At 38.1% G+C, this 21,821-nt stretch overlaps 1 protein-coding gene across 1 annotated transcript in view; it reads right to left on the bottom strand.

The window, feature by feature from the left end:
* Nucleotides 1-14,255: 14,255 nt before the first annotated feature.
* Nucleotides 14,256-21,821, bottom strand: part of WNK3 (WNK lysine deficient protein kinase 3) — a 173,398-nt gene continuing 165,832 nt past the window's right edge. Inside the window, exons 22-23 of the mRNA XM_065915507.1 lie at nucleotides 20,355-20,557; nucleotides 14,256-16,291 (exon numbers count right to left, since the gene is read on the bottom strand). Coding sequence (XP_065771579.1) covers nucleotides 15,962-16,291; nucleotides 20,355-20,557 — 533 coding nt within the window. The 3' untranslated portion in view covers nucleotides 14,256-15,961. The remainder of the gene's footprint in view (nucleotides 16,292-20,354; nucleotides 20,558-21,821) is intronic.

The raw sequence follows: 21,821 nt of genomic DNA, 5'->3' as shown, positions 1-21,821 counted from the left end.
AGGGCAGGGTGAAGAGGAGACAGCTGACTGGATTTGGGAGGAGAGAAGGGGTGAGGCCGACCGGAGTCTGGAGAGGCTGGGAGGATAAAACCGATGACGTGCTGTAGTCACTTCTTTTTTATCCCTCTCCCGCCGCTCTTCACCGCTTCAGGAGGGGTAAAGCCTTTTCCTGCCACCTCCGGGAGCCATATTGTCTCTTCTCTGTGGTACACGCTTTCTAGCTGGAGGCGGGGGTGGTGGAGTAGCGGGGGCGGGGCAGGGAAGCGGGGCAACCTGGGAGTTGTATTCTCTTCAAAGGCTTCGGGATAAATAGTTGGAACTAAATTATCCTTTTCTACCCTTGTATTCACTAGGTATCAAGGGGCGGGGCGTGATAAGCGTTTAGGATTTGCACTCTTAACTCTACATCCACCGAGTTTCTTCAGGTTGTTTATCGCCTTTCCCAGGAAAAGGAGTTTGGGGGTAGTGATGCATCATGGGAAAGGAAGTAAAGTGGATTATTTTAATTCAGCTTAAGTATTATAAGATTCCCAAGGAGAAAGAATTTTCCTTTGGGGGGAGGGAATAACGGGGGTAGCACATTATTGAAAAAGACACATATGAAAGGTAAAAATGATAACCACCACCATTTCTGTGAGGCCTTGATGCTGGGAAAGATTGAAGGCAGGAGAAGGGGAGGACAGAGGATGAGATGGTTGGATGGCATCACCAACTTCAATGGAAATGAATTTGAGCAAACTCTGGGAAATAGTAAAAGGGAAGCCTGGCGTGCTGCAGTCCATGGGGTTGCAAAGAGTCAGACATGACTGAGCCACTGGATAACAATAATAATATAATCTTAGGTTGTAAAATAACCTTAGTTCTGTAATAATCCACATAACTTTTAGCTAAGATAATTCTTTGAGGAAGAGTTTTTTGGCCCCAGTTTACGAATAGTGAGATTTACATTATTTATTTGCCCAAGGTAATGCAGAGACAAAGTGAAATAGGATATCCAATGTACTCGGGATCTCTTTGTTTAGGGATATAAGCATCAACACAAATTAAACTACAAGTTGTACCTTTCTGGTACTCTTTGAGCTACAATGTCATATAGTTAGGACATTTATTTGCAACCACTATGAATCAATTTGTTGGGGAGCTCTTGAGAAAATAGCAGTAAGGGCTCCAATTCCAGACATAATTGTAAGGAAGGGGGACTCCATCCAGGGTCTGAGAGTGAACTCTTGTTTAACACTTGGAAATGAATTGTCTGAGGAGACATGTGCTGACAGAGCAAGAGGCTTTATCGGGAAACGGCACCCGAGCAGAGAATAATAGGGTAAGGGAACCCAGGAGAAGTGCTCTGCCATGTGGCTCGCAGTCTGGGAGTTTATGGTGATGGGATTAGTTTTCAGTTTGTCTCTGGCCAATCATTCTGACTCTGGGCTCTTACTGGTGGTGTGTGAATTGCTCAGCCAAGATGGAGTCCAATGAGGATTCTGGGAGGTTGGTAGGACATATGGACTGGCATCTTCTCTTTTTGACCTTTCCTGAATTCTCCTGGTTGGTGGTAGCTTGTTAGTTCCATGGTCCTTACCAGGATCTCCTGTTGTTAAGATAACTCATGCAAGTGGCTACTATCTTGCCTGGCCAGGGCAGGCGGTTTCAGTTTTTACCCTAACAGTACAGAATCATCTTTTGAAAAATCTATTTTCAGCATTCTCCTTGGTTGGTTATGATATTGTGCCAGTCTTCTGGATGACTGGCTTTTACAGCCCACTGTTTCAGTAGGAGGAGGGTATCAAAGAAGATTCATTCTGTTCTGTGAGTAGTAGTCATATCTGGCTTGGAACTTAATAGAAGGCAGGAAATAAAAGCAGACTAAATAAGAACACAAAAGTGCAGAACCCAAGAGTAGTCCAGGTGAAATGAAGTCTGAGAATAGTGTGCATGCATGCTATGTTGCTTCAGTTGTGATTGACTCTTTGTGACCCTATGGACTGTAGCCTGCCAGGCTCCTTTGTCCATGGGATTCTCCAGGCAAGAATACTGGAGTGGGTTCCTGTGCCCACCTTCAGGAGATCTTCCCGACCCAGGGATGGAACTCTTACATTTCCTGCCATTGGAAGGTGGGTTCTTTACCACTAGTGCCACCTGGGAACCCCGAGAAAAGTGTGAAAGTATTAATCACTCAGGCATGTCTGACTCTTTGTGGCCCCGTGGACAAGTTGCCCATTGAGAAAAGTGTATGGGGATGCAAAAGCTGAAAAAGCGTCAAACTCCATAAAGAAATTCATCATAAAAGACTAGTGGAGATAGAATAAGTCAGATTGGCAAAGAATCAGTAGATGTTGAAGCAATGCACATAAATAACTCTTCAGAAAACAAGCAGTGAAAGAGAGAATAGTGGCTTGAAAGGATGGCAGATGGAAAGAATAGAGGTTTTTCTAGTATAATGGATACCTAAATGATTGTCTACTCAGCCCTCCTTTCCTAAGAATTAAACCTCTCCCCATTTACAGTTATAACAAAAACTGTCATGTTAACCATAACCATAGCTGACTGGGTCAATGGCACATAATGAATTCAGGCTGGGTCGATCATAATCTCACTCCCTAGAAATTTGAAACTGGACCAGAGAGACCAGTTTTTCTTGAAATTTAAATCTTGCAAGATATCAGCGGTCAATTTTCCCATCAGATGAACAAAATTAAAAGATGCTGGTCTGAAGGAAGGGAGAAAAATGCAGACTCAGAGAAGAGATGGAAGATGGGAAGGCTTCATCATGTTTAAGTCCCAGGTTTTAGATCATTCTTTAGATATTCTTGTCCTTGGTTTCTCTGAAGCAGTCTCATATCTTTACTATTTTTAAGATAGAATTGAATTAGAAACTACTCATGACCAAAAAATATTAATGCAAGAACTGGTACCAGAAATGGGGTGTGTCAAATTACAAACCCTAAACTGTGGGACTGGCAGAGATTGGAGATCTCTGGTATCATTAATCGAAAGTTTGCATTCTGTTATTTGGCAATGAAATAGTTGCTTATTGCTTTTCAGACTCAAAAACAGCAGCCCTTCTGCACATATCAAGAGTTTGGCAACTGTTGACGGTCAGATATTCATGGGCATTGCTGACTTATAGTAGTAGAACTCTGTCTCACTTCAAATATTTCACTAGTTAGGAAACTGACATCCAGGCAGTTGGAATGAGGTTATCTATATAAGCAGATTCTTTACCATCTAAGCCACCAAGGAAGCCATCTATATAAGCCAAAGCTCCCAAATGTGAAGATCTCTTCCTCTGTACATGCATTCTGCTGAAATGCAAGAGAGAGTGGGTAAGTGTATCATGCCCAGAGCAGATCAAAAAAGAGAAGCTTCACGTCCTTTAAATCAGCCTACTGTTTTCTATCTGTGCTCTGAACTGGACACCTTGAGCAGAATGCCAGGGAGAAGGAGGCAAGTCCTTCCGTACAGAGCTAAGAAAGAGAGCTGCAACAGAATGAGTCAGGTTACTCTGTTTAGTAAATCTAAAGATTCAAAGTGCATAAGTTGACTAGATTCTTGGCACTTATTAGCATTGTGAGTCCCCTCAAATGGAATCAACAGGCAGTCATATGAGGTTTTGAGGAAGTTGTAACACTAGAAAATCATATCTAGTGAACAGCAACCGTGAGCCAGCACTGATTCTCAAAGTATGGTACATGGACTAGCACATCTGCACCTAGGATCTGTTAGAAATGTAAGTTCTTGGGCCTCACTCCAGACCTCCTGAATCAGAAACTCTTGGGGATAAGGCCAGTAATCTGTGGTTTGTGTCTGTGTGCTCAGTCGCTTCAGCAGTGTCCTGACTCTTTGCAACCCCATGGACTGTAGCCCGCCAGGCTCTTCTGTCCATGGCATTTTCCTGGCAAGAATACTTGAGTGGGTTGCCACGCCCTCCTCCAGGGGATCTTCCCGACCCAGGGATCTCTGTTGCCTGTTTTGCAGGTGGATTCTTTACCTGCTGAGCCATCGGGGAAGGCCAATCTGTGATTTAAGTGGTGTCAAAGATAAACAAAGGCTGACATTAGTTAAAGCAGTGAGAACAGATTTTATTCAGTTACTGACAGCAGGGGAAAGAGCAGAGCTCCATTCCATTTGTGCAGAGGTGACAGCATTTTATTTATTTATTTTTTTTTGGTGACAGCATTTTAAAGGGAGGAGGAGGGAGGAGGAGTGAGGCGGGGCTCAAGTAGAGGCAGGAAAGGGAAAAATTACAAAGGGCTGGCCAGTGTAAATGCAATTAGGCTAGCTGTGTCTGCTCATTGGCAATTACTGAAGTCAGCATTATATCCTATAATATAAGAGAGACAGAGGCCCTATCCTTCATAACGATTACATTTCAAAGGATTGGTCCTTGAGACACACACTCTGGAGTTGTAGGAGATACATATACATCTCAAAGGGACAGGGGAAGAATTCATAATTGTAAGCCCTTTTTGGTAAACACTGTTAAGAAAGAGAGGTCAGGAGTCTATTGTCAGATGTCAGCTGGAATAAGCTGTAAATTCTTTTTACAGCCCCAAGCTTTTCCAGATGAAAATTGGGTCATCCCAGAGACTCTGACATATTAACATATTAGAACATGTTAGAACCGGATATGGAAAAACAGACTGGTTCCAAATTGGGAAAAAAGTATGTCAAGGCTGTATATTGTGACCCTGCTTATTTAATCTATATGCAGAGCCTATCATGTGGAATACTGGGCCAGATGAAGCATAAGCTAGAATCAAGATTGCTGGGAGAAATATCAATAACCTCAGATATGCAGATGACACCACCCTTATGGCAGAAAGTGAAGAAGAACTGAAGAGCTTTTTGATGAAAGAGGAGAGTGAAACAGTTGGCTTAAAACTCAATATTCGACACAGAAGTACAGAACAGACTTTTGAACTCTGTGGGAGAAGGGGAGGGTGGGATGTTTCGAAAGAACAGCATGTATATTATCTGTGGTGAAACAGACCACCAGCCCAGGTGGGATGCATGAGTCAAGTGCTCGGGCCTGGTGGGCTGGGAAGACCCAGAGGAATCGGGTGGATAGGGAGGTGGGATGGGGGACCGGGATGGGAAATACGTGTAACTCTATGGCTGATTCATATCAATGTATGACAAAACCCACTGAAAAATAAAAAATTAAAAAAAAAATATCTAAATAGAAAAATAAATAAATAAAGTAGTGCCTTAAAAACAAAACAAAACAAAAAAACAACTCAATATTCAGAAAACAGAGATCATGGCATCTGGTCCCATCACTTCATGGCAAATAGATGGGGAAACAATGGAAACAGTGACAGACTTTATTTTCTTGGGCTCCAAAATCACTGCAGATGGTGACTGTAGCCATGAAATTAAAAGATGCTTGCTCCTTGGAAGAAAAGCTATGACCAACCCAGACAGCATATTAAAAACCAGAGACATTACTTTGCCAACAAAGGTCTGTCTAGTCAAGGCTATGGTTTTTCCAGTAGTCATGTATGGATGTGAGAGTTGGACCATAAAGAAAGCTGAGCACTGAAGAACTGATGCTTTGAACTGTGGTGTTGGAGAAGACTCTTGGGAGTCCCTTGGACTGCAAGGAGATCAAACAAGTCAATCCTAAAGGAAATCGTCCCGAATATTCATTGGAAGAACTGATGCTGAAGCTGAAACTCCAATACTTTGGCCACCTGATGCGAAGAACTGACTCATTGGAAAAGACCCTCATGCTGGGCAAGATTGAAGGCAGGAGGAGAAGGGGACGACAGAGGATGAGATGGTTGGATGGCATCACTGACTCAATGGACGTGAGTTTGAGCAAACTCCGGAATTTGGTGATGGACAGGGAAGCCTGGTGTGGTTCAGTCCATGAGGTCACAAAGAGTTGAACATGAGTGACTGAGCTGAACTGAACTGAACTGAACTGAACTGAACTGAACTTAGAAGGCTAGAAGCCAAGTTTGGTCTGGTCTCTTTAGTGCAGGTGTTTGAATGGAGTGTTTGTGTTGAATGTTTTTGCAGGTTGCACTAGTTCTCCAGATGATTCTAATGTATTCTTAAGGTTGAGAATCACTGCTCTTCTAGAGCAAGCCCAAGGCCCAAGTACAGACTGCTAAAGCAAAAAGGAGCATCCATATAACTGACTCTCATAAGTTTTTCTATACCTGTAATTTGTTTTTTTCCTTCCTTCCTGTTTAGGTGGAAATGGTGTATACTTGGACCGGTGACTAGATAAAGGTGTGCCCCTTTGCTTTCCTGAAAGGAAACTTTGTGGTTAATCTAAATATTTCTCTATTATTGCATGTTAGATCTATTGGTCAGAGAAGGCAATGGCACCCCACTCCAGTACTCTTGCCTGGAAAATCCCATGGATGGAGGAGCCTGGTAGGCTGCAGTCCATGGGGTTGCGAAGAGTTGGACATGACTGAACGACTTCACTTTCACGCATTGGAGAAGAAAATGGCAGCCCACTCCAGTGTTCTTGTCTGGAGAATCCCAGGGATGGGGTCACACAGAGTCGGACACGACTGAAGTGACTTAGCAGTAGCAGCAGATCTATCGGTGGCAGTCAAGTTATAAAGCAATTGCAAGATCCACATTTAGATTGCACTGAACTAGATGAGGAAGGGGCATGTCCATGCCATGTTGTTGCTCTGGATGCAGTAGCTGCATGTGACTGGCAGTTGTCCATAGATTGTTAGGTGTGGGCATTTTGGAATTGTAGATATGGGGGAAACGGCATATGTGTTTATGGGGCAGTCAAAAGGAGGACTGTATGTAAACATCTATTTTGTCTCCCCTATACCCCTTTGCTACCCTTTTTTCTAGCTTACTCCCATGGTCACATCAGGAGCCATTCTTTATGTACTTTCCCCGAGAATTTGGGATTGAGCTAGAGGAGGAAGGATGAAAAATCCTGGCTGCATTTCAGCATCTGATTTATTTGTTCATAAGGGCCATCTGCATTATCCTTGTGTTTTGTGAGATACCACCACCAACTTTATAATAAATTCCTCTTTTTGTTTAAGCTTGTTCAAATTGAGTTTCTGTTACTTAAAAACACAAAACATATATATCACAAGAGAAACTTTATGCTAAACATTGGCCATAGAGAGGGTAAACAGAGGCCAAAGCCTTGAAAGTAGAAAGGGACAGTGAATGTCACAGAATAGTGGTTAAAGTGTGTGCTTTGGAGCTGAGATCTGGGCTCCAAAACCTGTTCAACCCCTTACTTGCTATATAACAAGTTATTTAACCTTTTGAGCCCTTAATATATCTGTGAAACATAGACTCATTAAGTTTTCATTAGATTTATTTGGTACCTACTATGTGCCAGGAATAACGCTTTGGTTAAGTTCGTGTTAGTCGCTCAGTCGTGTCTGACTCTTTGTGATGCCTGGACTTTAGCTCACCAGGCTCTTCTGTCCATAGAATTCTCCAAGCAAGAATACTGAAGTCAGTTGCCATTTCCTTCTCCAGGGGATCTTCCCGGCCCAGGGATTGAACCCGAGTCTCCCGCACTGTAGGCAGATTCTTTACCATCTGAGCCACAAGGCAAGCCCACTATGTGCCAGGAATAACATTAGGCTGGGAGTAAAGAGTTCTCAACCCACTACAATATTGTAAAGTAATTAGCCTCCAACTAGTAAAAATAAATGAAAAAAAAAAAAAAGAGTTCTCAAGACAGTCAAGGAGCTCAGAAGCTTGTGAAGATTAAATGATATATTAAAGTGTTTGGCACAGCAAGCATCTAACAAATCTTAATCATTAAAGTGAAAGGTAGAGAATAGCATAAAGAGGTTGCATGGAGAGTTCACATTGTATTAAATCTTGTGTTCCACCTAAGTAGTTAACTAGCTGTTTAGTTTCTGTTAAGGCCCCATTTAGCTTTCTTTATTGCCCAAATCTGTGGGGGCTGTTTGAGAGGCCGTAAGCTTATAATGGTAATAGGAAATAATTCATTAGAAGGTCTAATGAGGCTGCTATATTGCTTCTGTTTCTTAAACCAGCAATAATAGCAGGGAGGTCATTTGATTAGTAAAGAAAACAATGACTGTGGTTCTCAACCCTAGTTAGGTTAATATGATATTAATATATTATCTGGGGAGCTTTTTAAAACAATACTAATTAGGGGGATGGGGCCCAGACACTATTTTTATTTTACATTGTGGTAAAATATAACACAAAATTTACCATCTTAATCATTTTTTAATAAATTAATTTATTGCTCTTAATTGGAGGCTAATTACTTCACAATATTGTAGTGGTTTTGCCATACAGTTCAGTAGTGTTAAGTATATTCACAAGGCACTAATTTTTAAAAATACCTCCCTGGGTGACTTTAATATGCAAATAGGGATAAGAACCTCTGAGCTGGAATGGAGAAATCTTACAAATAATGGTTAAATTCCTGAGTCTACTTCCTCATTTGTAACATGCATGTGAGCTAGTCTTCATCTATTTATCCCAAAGTCTTCTTCCTATTCAGACTATCATCTATGTTGTACTTCATTTCTGTCTTGAGCTCCTGTCTTAAGACCCACCTTCTCAATTTCCTCAACTCCTACAACTTGAGCTCCTCCTAAATTCTTTAGTCACAGACTTAATTATGTCATCTCATTCTTTTATATAATGCTCATTAATGATGGCACATTTTAAATGGGTTTTATGGTGTTTTATCCTCCAACTTAAATATTTTCATCTCTGAACCTCACTTTATATCATCTATCATTGCAGCCAATACTCAGTCTTTCCCCAGCAGACTTGCTGTTGATTTGCGGATTGGGTTCAGCTTTGTTACATCTCTTTGACTGTTTCCTCTTCTCTTTAGTGATATGTAAGGTCCCTTCAGGAGTTGTTACTGTTATTTGAGCAAACCTACTGTGTGCCAGGCACCGTGCTAAGGCCTTTATGTTTTTCTTTTTTTACTTAGTCTCAAAATACCACCACTGAGGTATTTTTACAGATAAGGAAATCGAAGCCAATAAGTAATTTTCATAAGTTCACAAAGTTAGAATACAAATCCAGGTCTGCTGGACTCCAAAAGGCATCTGTATTAACTATAATCCGAACCAGGGCCCATTTCTAAACCAGCCTGACTTCCCAAGTGCAAGTTTGTTGTGAAAGTCACTAGAGTTGTCTAACAATAAGCACACTTAGCAAATTTGGGACATATCTCTTTTAATAGTCAAAACCACCTCATTTTACAAATGAGAAAACAGAAGTTTGAGAGGTCTGTAGATCAAAAAACCTGTGCTTGTTCCACTGTGTATCCTCCCTTTGTTGTTGTTTAGTTGCTAAGTTGTGCTGACTCTTTTGTGACCCTAGGGACTGTGGCCTGCCATGCTCCTCTGTCCATGGGATTTCCCAAGCAAGAATACTGGAGTAGGTTGCCATTTCCTTTCTCCAGATCTTCCCTTTAGGGATCACCTAAGAGAGAATACCTTGGAGTCACTGAATCATTAAATCAAGGTAATAGATTTTTAAAAATATTTTAAGAATCTTCATCTAATCTTGAATATTTCTGATAGACCCCTTATTCTGCCTCCAGGGCTATTTGCATAAATATATACATGAGTCTTCTACCTAAATTATCAAATGAACAAGGGATCTGACCTCATTTGACAGTTTCCCAAGTCACTGTAGTGTGGTAAATGAAGATGTGCAAGAGAGATTTCCAAATGCACTTTTTTTTTTCTGAAGGTGGACCATAAACACTATCAATACAAATGGAAATACCCCATCATAAGTTTGTGCAAAGAGCACATTTTGAATCATTGCTTGTATCATAAACATATACGTCTAATCCTGACATTATAAAACAAGCACTGGATATAACCTCATGTAAGACATATGAAGGACTTTCCTGGTGGCGCAGTGGATAAGAATCCTCCTACCAATACAGGGGACACAGGTTCGATCCCTGGTCCAGGAAGATTCCACATGTCACAGAGCAACTAAGTCCGTGTACCACAGCTAGAGAGTAGCCCCTACATACCACTGATAGAGAAAGCCCAAACACAGCAATGAAGATCTAGCACAGCCAAAATTAAAATAAATAAAAACAATAAAGATATATGAAAAGAATATATACTAATAATGATTAGTTGAAAAGTTAGTCTAAATGTATTTTGATTGTTATTATTACAGTATATCTGAGAGTCAGTATGAAAGTCAAAGTATTAGTCACTCATTCGTATCTGACTCTTTGCAGCCCTATGGACTGTAGCCCACCAGGCTCCTCTGTCCATGGAATTCTCCAGGCAAGAATACTGGAGTGGGTACCCATTCCCTTCTCCAGGGAATCCTCCCAACCCAGGGATCGAACCAGGGTCTCCTGCATGGCCTGGGGTTTTTCCCATGACCTTTGGAATCACACCTGGGTTTGCATCCAGGCTTCATCATTTACTAGCTATCGTGCCTTGGTAAATTATATAATCTCTCTGACCCTCAAATTTTCTCTGTTGAGATAGTAACAGATCTCGCTTATAGGATTGTTTTGTGAATTAAAAAATATCACAAGCCTAACTAACACAGGTATTCAGTAAATCATAGTGACTGTTACAATTATGGCTCATTGACAAATCAGGGGAATAGGTCCAACTCCAAAATTTGTTGGAGCTATAAATCAAGAGGTAACATACAGGTTGGTTAGTTTGTCCAGCCAATATAACTACAGGATTAAAGTTTTAAAATCTGTTAAGTTAGATTTGGTAAATGAAGAACCAGCTTAAGCCAGGTGATTGCAGTGACTATGACAGCATTTTAATAAGGTAATATACTCATTTTAACACAGCCTTTATTTTCTGTTTCAAAACAAAATTTCCAGGAAACAAAATACTTAACAATGGTTGGGTACAGATGAAATAAAAATCACAGTTTCAAAGAACCAAAATCAGACAACTGCTTAAAGGCAGATCGCTTAGGTTTATAAAAAAAATAATAAAAGTTAATGTCAAGAAGGATTAAAATTAGGTTTAACAACATTCCATATAATGCTACATTCCCCAATTAAGAAAGGAGAGTTGACATATACAACTAAAGGTTAAGTGTAGAGAAGTGGCTAAAATTCTGCATACTTTATAGTAAATTATGCATGAAAGTTTATTAATTGCATAAACTTCCTGAGTGGCTCCCATGCTGTACTAGGTCTACATGCTTAATATTCATATCAAACAAATTACAGCTTTAAGTGATTGAGCATGACAGACCTTGAACAACTGCACTTTCCAATCAATCACTATTTCTGCTGAGGGTATGTTTTGGACCACAAACTTCAATCTGAAATCTTACAATGGAGAAGAAATGCAACTTAAAAAAAAAAAAAAAAAAAAAAAAACGGGAAGGATGACAAGCATGAATTTAGGAATTTTATTTTTCAATGGCACTGTTTTCTTTCTCAAGAGCCCAGTTTCTCTCTTCCCTTCTTGCTTGACTTTTAGCCTTTTTGCTTGAGGTTCTTTTAATAAAAAAAAAAATCTTCCAGAATGGGAGCTGTTGGTTTATATAATCTTCCTGCTATCTCAGTTGAAAATACCTTCAGTGTAACCTAGTTACTATCCCAGGCCCATGCCTATGTTGGCTGTCAAGGTTTCTGACCAGTGTTTGTGTTCATCCTTCACATACAAAGACTATTTCCACGGTGACCTGAAAGCATTTCAGAAAAATTTCATACTAATTTCACTTCAAAGGATTTTACCAAGTTTGAGTGTCACCATTTTATAGTCTGAACTACTTGTGGGATTTTTATTTCAATCTCAGAAATTACACTTAAACAAATCAATGACCTTTTCTATGCTCCGTTCCCTGACTGGGTAATCTTTTAAATAAAAGGGGAAAAAACAAGTCCCCAGGAAACTACTTTCATCAAACTTTCATTCAGGATGAAAAATGAACAATCTATTCTAGAAATAATGGCCTGCACAACACCTCAAATATCTCAATATTCTTCTAAACCAAACAGAAGATTAAATAACTGAATCCCAAACTGATGGTAAGGATACTTCAGGAATGTACTTGTAGATGAAGCCGGAAATACAATATTAGTACTAACATTAAATGTGCTTTAGTGTTACACACAGTAAACAAGGGAAACAACTTGTGGTTTACAAACATTTGCTCAGTTTTCTGGGGGGAAAAAGGAATGCATCATTTTCATCACTCAGAGAAGACAGCAAAGGGGAAAGTCAATGCCTCTGATAAATGTTAGAGATTGAATGAACAGTTACAACTAACTACAATTCAACTAAAAGCATACAGCCATTTTAAGGTAATAAAATATCACTACAAATACTTAGTTGTATGCTAGTATGCTGAATGACAGGCCACTGCTATAAGATTTATCAAATATCTCATTGTGATAGTTAAAGCAATTTCAACCCATAGCCCTTTAGGCACACAGACAAGAAATGCATCTCTAATAAAAGATGCAAAGTTACAGGCACTGGACTGTCTAATTTAGGTACTTTCTTACCATTTGTTTGTTTACAGCTAACTTCTACCACTAAGTCCTATATTGCCACTAGCTGGATTATTTCTCTGTTCTCCATCCCTACATCCCCAAAGCTTATTCAGAAGCACGTGGCTCTCATCACTTAAAACATAGATTAGTGGCAGAGTGATGGTCCCTCTCATTTCAAACTCACAGCACTGGGACAAGAAGGCAGGCCAGATTTATAACCTGAAAGAATACTGAGAATCAAGGCAAAAAAACAAGTTTCACAGGCAGTGTTTTCATGTGTACCCCAAAACAGCTTTGAAAGAGGTAGATAAATAATTGTAATTGGATTGGGATTAAATATGGGGTTCTAAAATGATATAGCCCATCGTATTATACATAACACTCCACACTCAATCCAAAAATCACAGCAGAAAAGTGCCTTTTAAACTTTCACAGATAATTTTGATGTCAAACCATTAGAATTCATGCTGGATATAAAACTGGCAAGAAAAGATGAAAAACGAAGTGAATATTTGTTAACTACAGCAAATTGCCTTAAATAGAGATTTAAGACTGGTACAAATACATAGGGTTATTTTCATTAGATTTACACCAATACTGGTTTCATATTCTTATGATGTTACACCCAACTTCACAAACATAGCAGCAGGTACTTCATGATGAAATGCTCACATTGCCACATATGGAGATACAGTACTATTCATTAGACTTGCACTTTGAGAAGTAAATGTGATGGTTGGACATACTGACTACCCTCAAGAAAGCTTTACAAGCAGGATTGTTTAGTGTAACCTTTTTTCTTCTACAAGAAGGAAAATGGAAAGGGCAGGTTTTGGTGTGTGTTGGAAATGGGAAGAAGGCCATTCTTTATAGTAGGCTCTTTGTTAAGTAAGAAGGGAATGTCTGAGCTTTACCTCGAGTTAATTATTTCTGGGGAGGAAAAGTACCTCAGCAAGGATGAAAACAGCACTATCATGATTTATCAAAATTATGAAATAATGCAAAACCCCTAGATAGAAAACTAGCTAATATTTACAGTCAAAGTGACTATAATCTGAGTCAAACATTTAAGTAATGGGAAAAAATAACTTAAAAACCCACAGTGATGTGAATAACACTGTTTTCTTCATTTCTGCACACTCACTTTTTTCTGTATTTTTAAACTTACACACGTTACATATACATAATGTATACATAACATATATGTTAACCCAACTACTGCAGTCAGCATGGAGACAGCAGTACACTACTCACCATCTTCAAACTTTAGAAGACTACTTTTCTTTCCAGCAAAAAATCTGAAAAGATTCTAAATATTACAAGGCACTGCAAAAGTCTGCAGGCAAAATAATGATGAATTGTACGTAAAACAGAGGTGGTGGCAAAATGTGGGACATATGATATAGAGCAGCCATTAATAAATGTCATCCATGGAGCTTTTTTCATCCTGGGGTACACTATTTAAAAGGATTGTAACTCCAAAAAGGACCATAAAACCTGCAGTATTTTCAGCTTATAAATTGTAAGTCTCAATGTAATCACACAAAGCTGACTCTACTAATGAAACACAAGCAGTTTGAAAGAATTACAGATTTTAGGCACATTGTTTTTTGTACACATGGAAAACTGCAATGCGAGAATTTGCATTATACTAATGTCCTAAAACCATTTCAACTTGCAAATAATACTGTAGAAGAAATTTGAAGAATCTGTACATAAGATTTAGAAAGACTCATCCAAACCAGAATATGTTTTATAAAAAGAAGCTGTGACTCTTATCAACAGCAGTTCTCAAAATGCTGTCCTGGATGTCCCAAAATGATAGTGACAGAATCTTTATGATGCTGAGTGTGATCCTCAGGTAAGCAACAGAAGACACTTTTTTTTTGAAAAAGGGTGTTGAATGTCACAAAGTAGTGTGTGCAAAAAAAAAAGTACACCCATTAAGTTTTCCTCATTACCTGGCAAGATCATGGGGTAAAATTTTTAGAGGAATATGGAGGAAAATCTGTCAACAGAAATGTTGGGTGATCATTTGGAATGTTGACCAATAGAACTCATTATTAGTAAGTGTGTCCTAGAAATGACTTTGAAATCTTCAGAGTGAAAAGTATTTTAAACATGTTTATATGTGGTAGTTGATAAATACTGTTTTAGAATTCAATATTTGGGTTTCACAGATTGATCAAGCATTAGGTAACTTTGTGACCAGACTTTTAAGAATATTAGTTAACTTTCTTGAACACCAAAAATGTATATTCTGACTTTGCCTCCTCTCCTCCTAAAACTGGATAAAACCCAGTAAAGTGCAACTTGACAGTGATCTCTCTCAGATTCTAAAGAGGCTGCCAAAATCATCTAAGATCTAAAATCATCTAAGATGCTACAGATACTAACAAGAAAACTATAACAACTAAAAAAAACGTAATCTCCCCCCCAAAAAAAAGCTAAGGGCAACTTAAACAGTATCCTTCGAGGGTCTACTATCTACTGCAGGACAGTGTATACCCCTCATCTCTTAGAACCCTGTAAAGCCAGTGTTTCATGTGTAAGTCTCAAAACCTACTGCATCAAGTAAATTTCTCTTCAGAAGAATGGATTAATAGAGGTGTAACTTGAATCATCTTTGTTAGGAATACAAAGATTCCCCCCAAATGAGATTCATATCAGCTGCAGTATATCCCTTGCAAAAGAATGCAAGCCAAACCAATGCCTCTCATGCTCAAATATCATGAACTGTGCACATGAGAAACAAAGAGACAGCTGCTTTGAATTACTATGGAAATCCTAAAGCAGCTACATTATCTGCAGAATCAAGGAACTGTTACAGTTCTGTTTTTTCCTTCTTCTCCGCCTCACCTAAAACAAGGCTTCACTCCTACTGCTGTGATGACGGGAAGAAAATCACATTAAAAAGGGCTCATGTTCTATATTGGTTGAAAAGTTATTCTAATTTTATACACCAAAACATTTCCTGCAGCAAGTTACCCTGCCTTCTCTGAAAGGTAAACCTAAGATAAACAACATGAAGAATATCATAAGACCCTGCTGGAGAGTCTCACTTTGTCTATGTTTGGGGAATATAAATTTAAATAGTTCTTATACCTTTTAAAGAAAAGTATCATCTAGCTGCAGAGAACTGCAATTTTAAAAAATGAGGGCTTCTCAGCAATGCATTGAAAGTGTCCTGGAAATGATAATGCTCAAGCTGAGCGTATTAAAGCATTCTGAACGGTATTTTTTAAAAAATCAAGTATCAAAGAGGATAGGATTTGAAGTGAAAAAACATTTCTATGTGCAGTGTTCTATATACAAACTGCACAGTTCTACAGGTGATGAGCTATATCAAATACTACATTGGAACAAAAAATACTAGTGGAAAGTAAACTCAAAATGAAGGAAAATATGGCAGAACCCAAGAAGAAGAAAGTTTAATACCTTAGGTATCCTGAAAATAATTCTGAAAAAAACTCCCTTTTCCTCATTATCTACTCTGATTTACTTGGGACCAGGAGGGATTGTGGACGGATTCTGCACTGCTGAAGCTGGAAATGCCTGCAAATTCATCCCTGGTTGGAACGGTCCCCCAGGTTGGTTAGGAATTACTAGAGACTGTTGTGGTACTCCTGAAATTCCTACCCACTGTACTGGATACCCTGGCCTCACCACAGCATTATACTGACAAACATGGGGTATTCCATATGATGATAATGGCCCAGGAAATGAAGGAATTGACAGTCCTTGTGGCAAGGAGGTTGGGACAGCTCCACGGATTTGGGACAGAGAAGAAATCCATGTTGGTGTGTAGCCCATAGTAGATGGAGTATTCTAACAAAAATAAAAACAAAAACAAAAGATCAGTTTATTTGATAGATGCTTTTACTCTATATTCCTTCCTATTTTTTTCTGTCTTACTACTACTCTCTCATTATTATTCTGAGCGTCTACCATTTTGGGAGTAACTTTCTGTGTGCTCATAGTTATATACCTATTTCATTTCATCTTCATAACTGCCCTGCAAGACAAGCATTTTTAGATGAGGAAACAGAAGCTAAAAATTAATAATGCCCATCACCACTTAGCAAATTAACAGTAAGGTAAGAATTTAAACACAGTTCCAGATAACTCCAAGGCCCCTGGTAAATTTCTGTTCACAGTTCAATGCCTCCTTTCCTCATACTAGCACTACTCTTCTATTTTTACTTCCTTCTGCCAGTTCCAGACATTCTTTCATTCAGGGTCACAGACAAAAATAGTTCATCTTACTACATAATTCTCTGAAGACAGAGGATCATAATTTAGTGTGGCATAGGGGAAACAGCCTGGCATATAGTAGGTGCTCAATAAATATCACCTCCCTACCTCCTTCTACTACTCACTATTTGAAGTCTGATATTTCTGTTATATTTGGGGAAATTTAAACTTAAGACAATTATGTTTTTGACAGTTCTGAAAAAATATATTCCTGATTGATTCTTATTATATCATATTATGATTATGTGTATGTATAGAGATTACTAAAATCAACTGAGCACACAAGAGATTACTGAAATCATATGCACATGAAAATAATATGTCTAAATGAAAGTAATTCTCGTGCTCGCTTCGGCAGCACATATACTAAATGAAAGTAATTCTTCCTTAAGGGAGAGCTTGGTATCAGTCCCAAATTCTTAGCTCTTTTAAATTGATGGTCAAGTTAAAACCCTTTCAACTAAAGTTTCAAGTTTAAGTTAGGATAAAGATTTTCTTGCTTGACTCAAGAATGAATGACAGAATCTCCTGAGGGGAAAAAAGAACTCTTATTTAAAGTCCAGCAATCCCATTTTCATATCAGTGATTTTGTTGTTAAAGTAAAATTAAATACTTCTGGTTTTAAAATAGCTTATATAGTATGATCACATGTTTGTAAAGCTATTTCTGTGTATCCATATATAGACATAAAAAGATATCTGAAATGATATTTATCTAAAGTTAGTGACAATAATTTCTAAGTGGTGGAATTTTAAAATTTTGTACTTTTCTGCATTGATTAACTTCTATAACACACATTATTATTTTACAAACAATACCAATGTGATTTTTATTTTGAACAAAGACTAAATTGGAGATGACTTGTTATACTTAATTTTCTCTTGGATATTTAAAAGGCATCTCAGATTCAAATAACCACAATCAAATGTATGATTTTTCTACTACCAAAACACACTGCCTGCCCTTCTTGATGATTGGTACACTGGAATGATAGCCAGTTATACCAGCCAGAAACCTACCCTTGACACCTCCATCTGGTCCATTTTATCTCTTAAACATTTTTTGGAATCTGTTCATTTCTTTTCATCTCAGCCTCTCTCTCTTTTTTAAAAAAATAAAATAGTTAAAAAGTTCAACTTCTCTTTATCAGGCATACTGTGACTAATTCTTGATTGGGCTACCAAGCTTATCTTCAATAATCTTTCTTCTTGCTTCAAGTCAGAGTGATCTTTTCAAAAAGCAAATCTGATCATGTCAACCCTAGGGCTTCAGTGGCTATCTATTTTTCTTAAAGACAAAGATCCTTATCATCACCACTTTTAAGACCCTATAGACCTCCTTAGATCACTGTGCACCAACTCCCCTCTGCTCTCTTCAATTCAGCCAAATGGGTCTGCTTTCAGTCCTTTCAGTCTCTGTTTCCCCATACAGGACTTTGCATATGCTGTTCTTCCTGCTTAGAAACATATTCCCTCCCCTTTTCACCTAGTTAACATTTACCCTTCAGATCTCTGCTTAATCATCACTTTCTCAGGAAAGCTTTCATTGACTTCCCTTTACTAGGTCAAATTTCCCTTACTGTATGATATCTTATATCTCTCTTTTGTAGTCCTTATTACAGCTGCAGTTTTATATTTTTTATACAAGTCTGTTCATATCTAACTTTCCCACCAGCATGTAAGTCCCATGAGAATAAGGAACATACACTTGTTCTTACTAATCAAACCCAGTGCCTAGCAGAGGGCTTGGCACATAGTAAAGGACCTGGCACATAACTGTGACAGTTTTCTAAGGCTACACAACAGTAACATGCAAGATCATCAGATAGTGAGACAGGCTCTCCACATAAAGATCAACTAAACTTAAAAATACAAAAATAGTTACAACATACAGGATACTAGTATGTGCTAGGCACTTTATAGATGTTAATCCTGACAACAATCCTGCAGAGTAGAAAGTAGTATCCCTGTTTTAAAGGCATGGAAACTGAGGCACAAATGAACTGTCCAAAGTCATACAACTAGTAAATGACTGAGATGACCTGGAACCAAGTCTGTATTAAGAACATTTACCACTTTTATTCATACTCCATTTCCTATGCACTCTTCCTCCAAGCATCCCTCATTATAACTGCAACAAACCACTCTTCAACTCAGCAACAAAGGCTTCCATTCACATAATGATCAGAGCATCTTTCACTGGCAGCACAAACACATTTATGCCTTGAAATCTGCCTCTAATGGCTTCCAAATTTTACAATGGTAATACTATCTGTGTATAAATCTGTGCCAGGAATAATATAAATACAGAGAGCCCTCAAGCAGATACACTGTTTACTAGTTTGGAAAATCTAGGCTTTTGAAAATTTTTATTCAATGTTAACTCTAAATGTATTTTCAGACTCTTTACCAAACTAAATGCAATGACTATATATACACACACATATGTGTACACAAACATAACAGACACAGACACACACAGACTCAGATATATCTCTTTCAATTATATGGGTTCAGATTCGGAGCCCTGATTCACATTTTAATAGATTTACTCATTTTGAAAAAGAATGATATTTTAAAAATTCACACACAGAAAACAACAAAGTAAAATAAGATTCAAATTCCACCATCCAGGATATTTTAAGGGCTTTTCCTATTTATATGTATCTATAAGCTAGGCTAGGCTAAGTCGCTTCAGTCGTGTCTGACTCTTAGTGACACTATGGACCGTAGCCCACCAGGTGTGCCTGTCCATGGGGTTCTCCAGGCAAGAACACTGGAGTGGGTTGTCATGCCCTCCTCCAGGGGATCTTCCCAACCCAGGGATCAAACCCTCATCTCTTACGTCTCCTGCATTGGCAGGTGGGTTCTTTACCACTAGTGCCACCTGGGAAGTCCATGTGCATATATACATGTATCTAATATATATAATTTTACCTAAATACTATATATACTATTCTGTGATCCTATCTTCTTTCCACTCCAGAATGCATTTTGGACATCTTTCTACACTTTGATTGCCATGTACACCTAAGACCAGATGCAATTAACCAGACATCTCATCCATAAACTTAAGACATTTATTATAATTAAAAATCTTTAAAATTCTTTTTCATATTGAATACATAAAGTAATTTATTGGCTCTGAGAATATTGATCTACCACTAGCATAAGATAGCTTTTCCTCGAAATCCAAACTTCTTATACCACAAAAACTGAATTAACCCTTACATCAGATGCTTTCTTTTTTGATCCTTGATGTTTTTTCTTCCAGGTATAATAGCCTAAAACAAGGGTCAGCAATCTACAGCCTGCCAACTCGTTTTGCAAATCAAGTTTTAATGGAACAAAGTCATGCCTACTTGTTTATACACTTTCTACGGCTGTTTTTGCAGCATTGAGTAGCTACAACCCTATGGCTTGAAAATATTTACTCACTGGCTCCTTCCCAGAAAAAGCTTGTGGGCCTCTGTCCTAAAAGATAATTTACTTGAATACATAATGAATCTAGACAAGGATAAAAGTCTCTATACTGTCAAGTCACACCACTCTCGCATGGTAATTGTAACCATAGACCTATGTGAATCAATTTTTATGGTTTTAGTTCTCATAAATGGAGTCAGGTATAAACTACTTACTTCATATGCTTTGTTCCAGTTGTCTGTTTCTAGTTTCTGTTGACTCTGTTTAAGTTGGTTTAAACTTGGCTTAATAAGCGAATTTCCTACTGTTTCCTTTGTCCAGTCATCCACCAATTTGTGTAAATCATCTGTGAACATTCCTTTTTTACTAACTGAAGATTGCTGGAATGATGCTGCACTACTTTCCACACACAGTGGATCTATAAGAAGAAAATAAACAGAGAAACCATGAGAAGGAATTAAAACATAAACAAATACTCTTTTGTGGCTGATAATGCAGAACTACCTATTGGGTATAGATAGGGTAACCAGGTATTCTAGTTTATCTGGGACAGTTCTGGTTTAAAGCTGTTGTCCTGGTGTTATTACTAACAGTATGCCCTTCACTCTCAAAAGTTTTCTCTTTTTTGGGTGGCAAATTATATGGTCATCTTAGGTATAAGTCAACTATAATAAACAGTATCTCAAAAACATCAGTATCAACTCTATAATCTTTTCATCAGTTTCCTCAAATAGATACTTAGAAGAGTTAAAAAAACAATCAGAATGTTAAAAAGTAGAAAGAATCTTAGAATTCTAATCCAAACCACCATTTGTTTTATAATGGGGAAATGTGGCCTAGAAAAAATAAATTGACATGCCTGAGAGCTTGCAATTAGTTACCGGCAGAGCCAGGCCTGGAACTCTAAAGTCTAAATGAGAACTCTCTCTTTTCAATATACCATACTGACTTTCAAATTTTTCAGAAAACTAGAATCTCATCTATATTTTTAAAACAATATTTCTGTTTATATCTAGAATAGCAGAAACAAGGAGGCAGATGGTTTGTTAGTCTCATGAGTTCTAGAGCGCAAGATGTACAAATAGATGAAAGAAATCAAATATAGATGTCTCCATCAATGAAGAAGTCTCCTAATCTGAATATCATAGTAAGTCTTTAATTTAGTACTCTAACACAAGCTAACTAAATTATTCTCATAGAAAAGATTCATAAAATTCCTCTGACTGATTTACGAGTCAAAACTTACAGAGTGGGTCTAAAATGAATTTTAGGAAATGCAGTAGTGAAATTTAAGCACAATAACACTTCCAGGGATTTAATTAAATATCTAAGTGACAAAATCTTGTACAATTGTTATGTTACTTTTTTTAATTGTGAAAAACTATTTAAAATGTAAAAGATAAGGCAAGAACCTCCATATTAACACTTTCAAAGTACTTTTATATTCTTTGAAACTCATAACAGGGCCAGGGCCATGATATAGGTTCAGCAAGTTATCATTCTGTTTTGGGGATGGGAAGACTAGAATCCAGAGGGTAAATAGCTGAGGTTATATGCTGGGGTTAGAACCAACCTGACTACTATTAGAACCAAAACAGTATCCTGACTGTTTTGTCAATGTGCTTTCCATTATACCATGCCAACCCCATGTCTTTTCCCATGGGAAAAGGATAAGAAAGTTC

Source organism: Muntiacus reevesi, chromosome X, assembly GCF_963930625.1.
Source record: "Muntiacus reevesi chromosome X, mMunRee1.1, whole genome shotgun sequence".
Taxonomy (NCBI): Eukaryota; Metazoa; Chordata; class Mammalia; order Artiodactyla; family Cervidae; genus Muntiacus; species Muntiacus reevesi.
The sequence above is the reverse complement of the archived record's forward strand: the minus strand, read 5'-3'. Positions and strand labels throughout refer to the sequence as shown.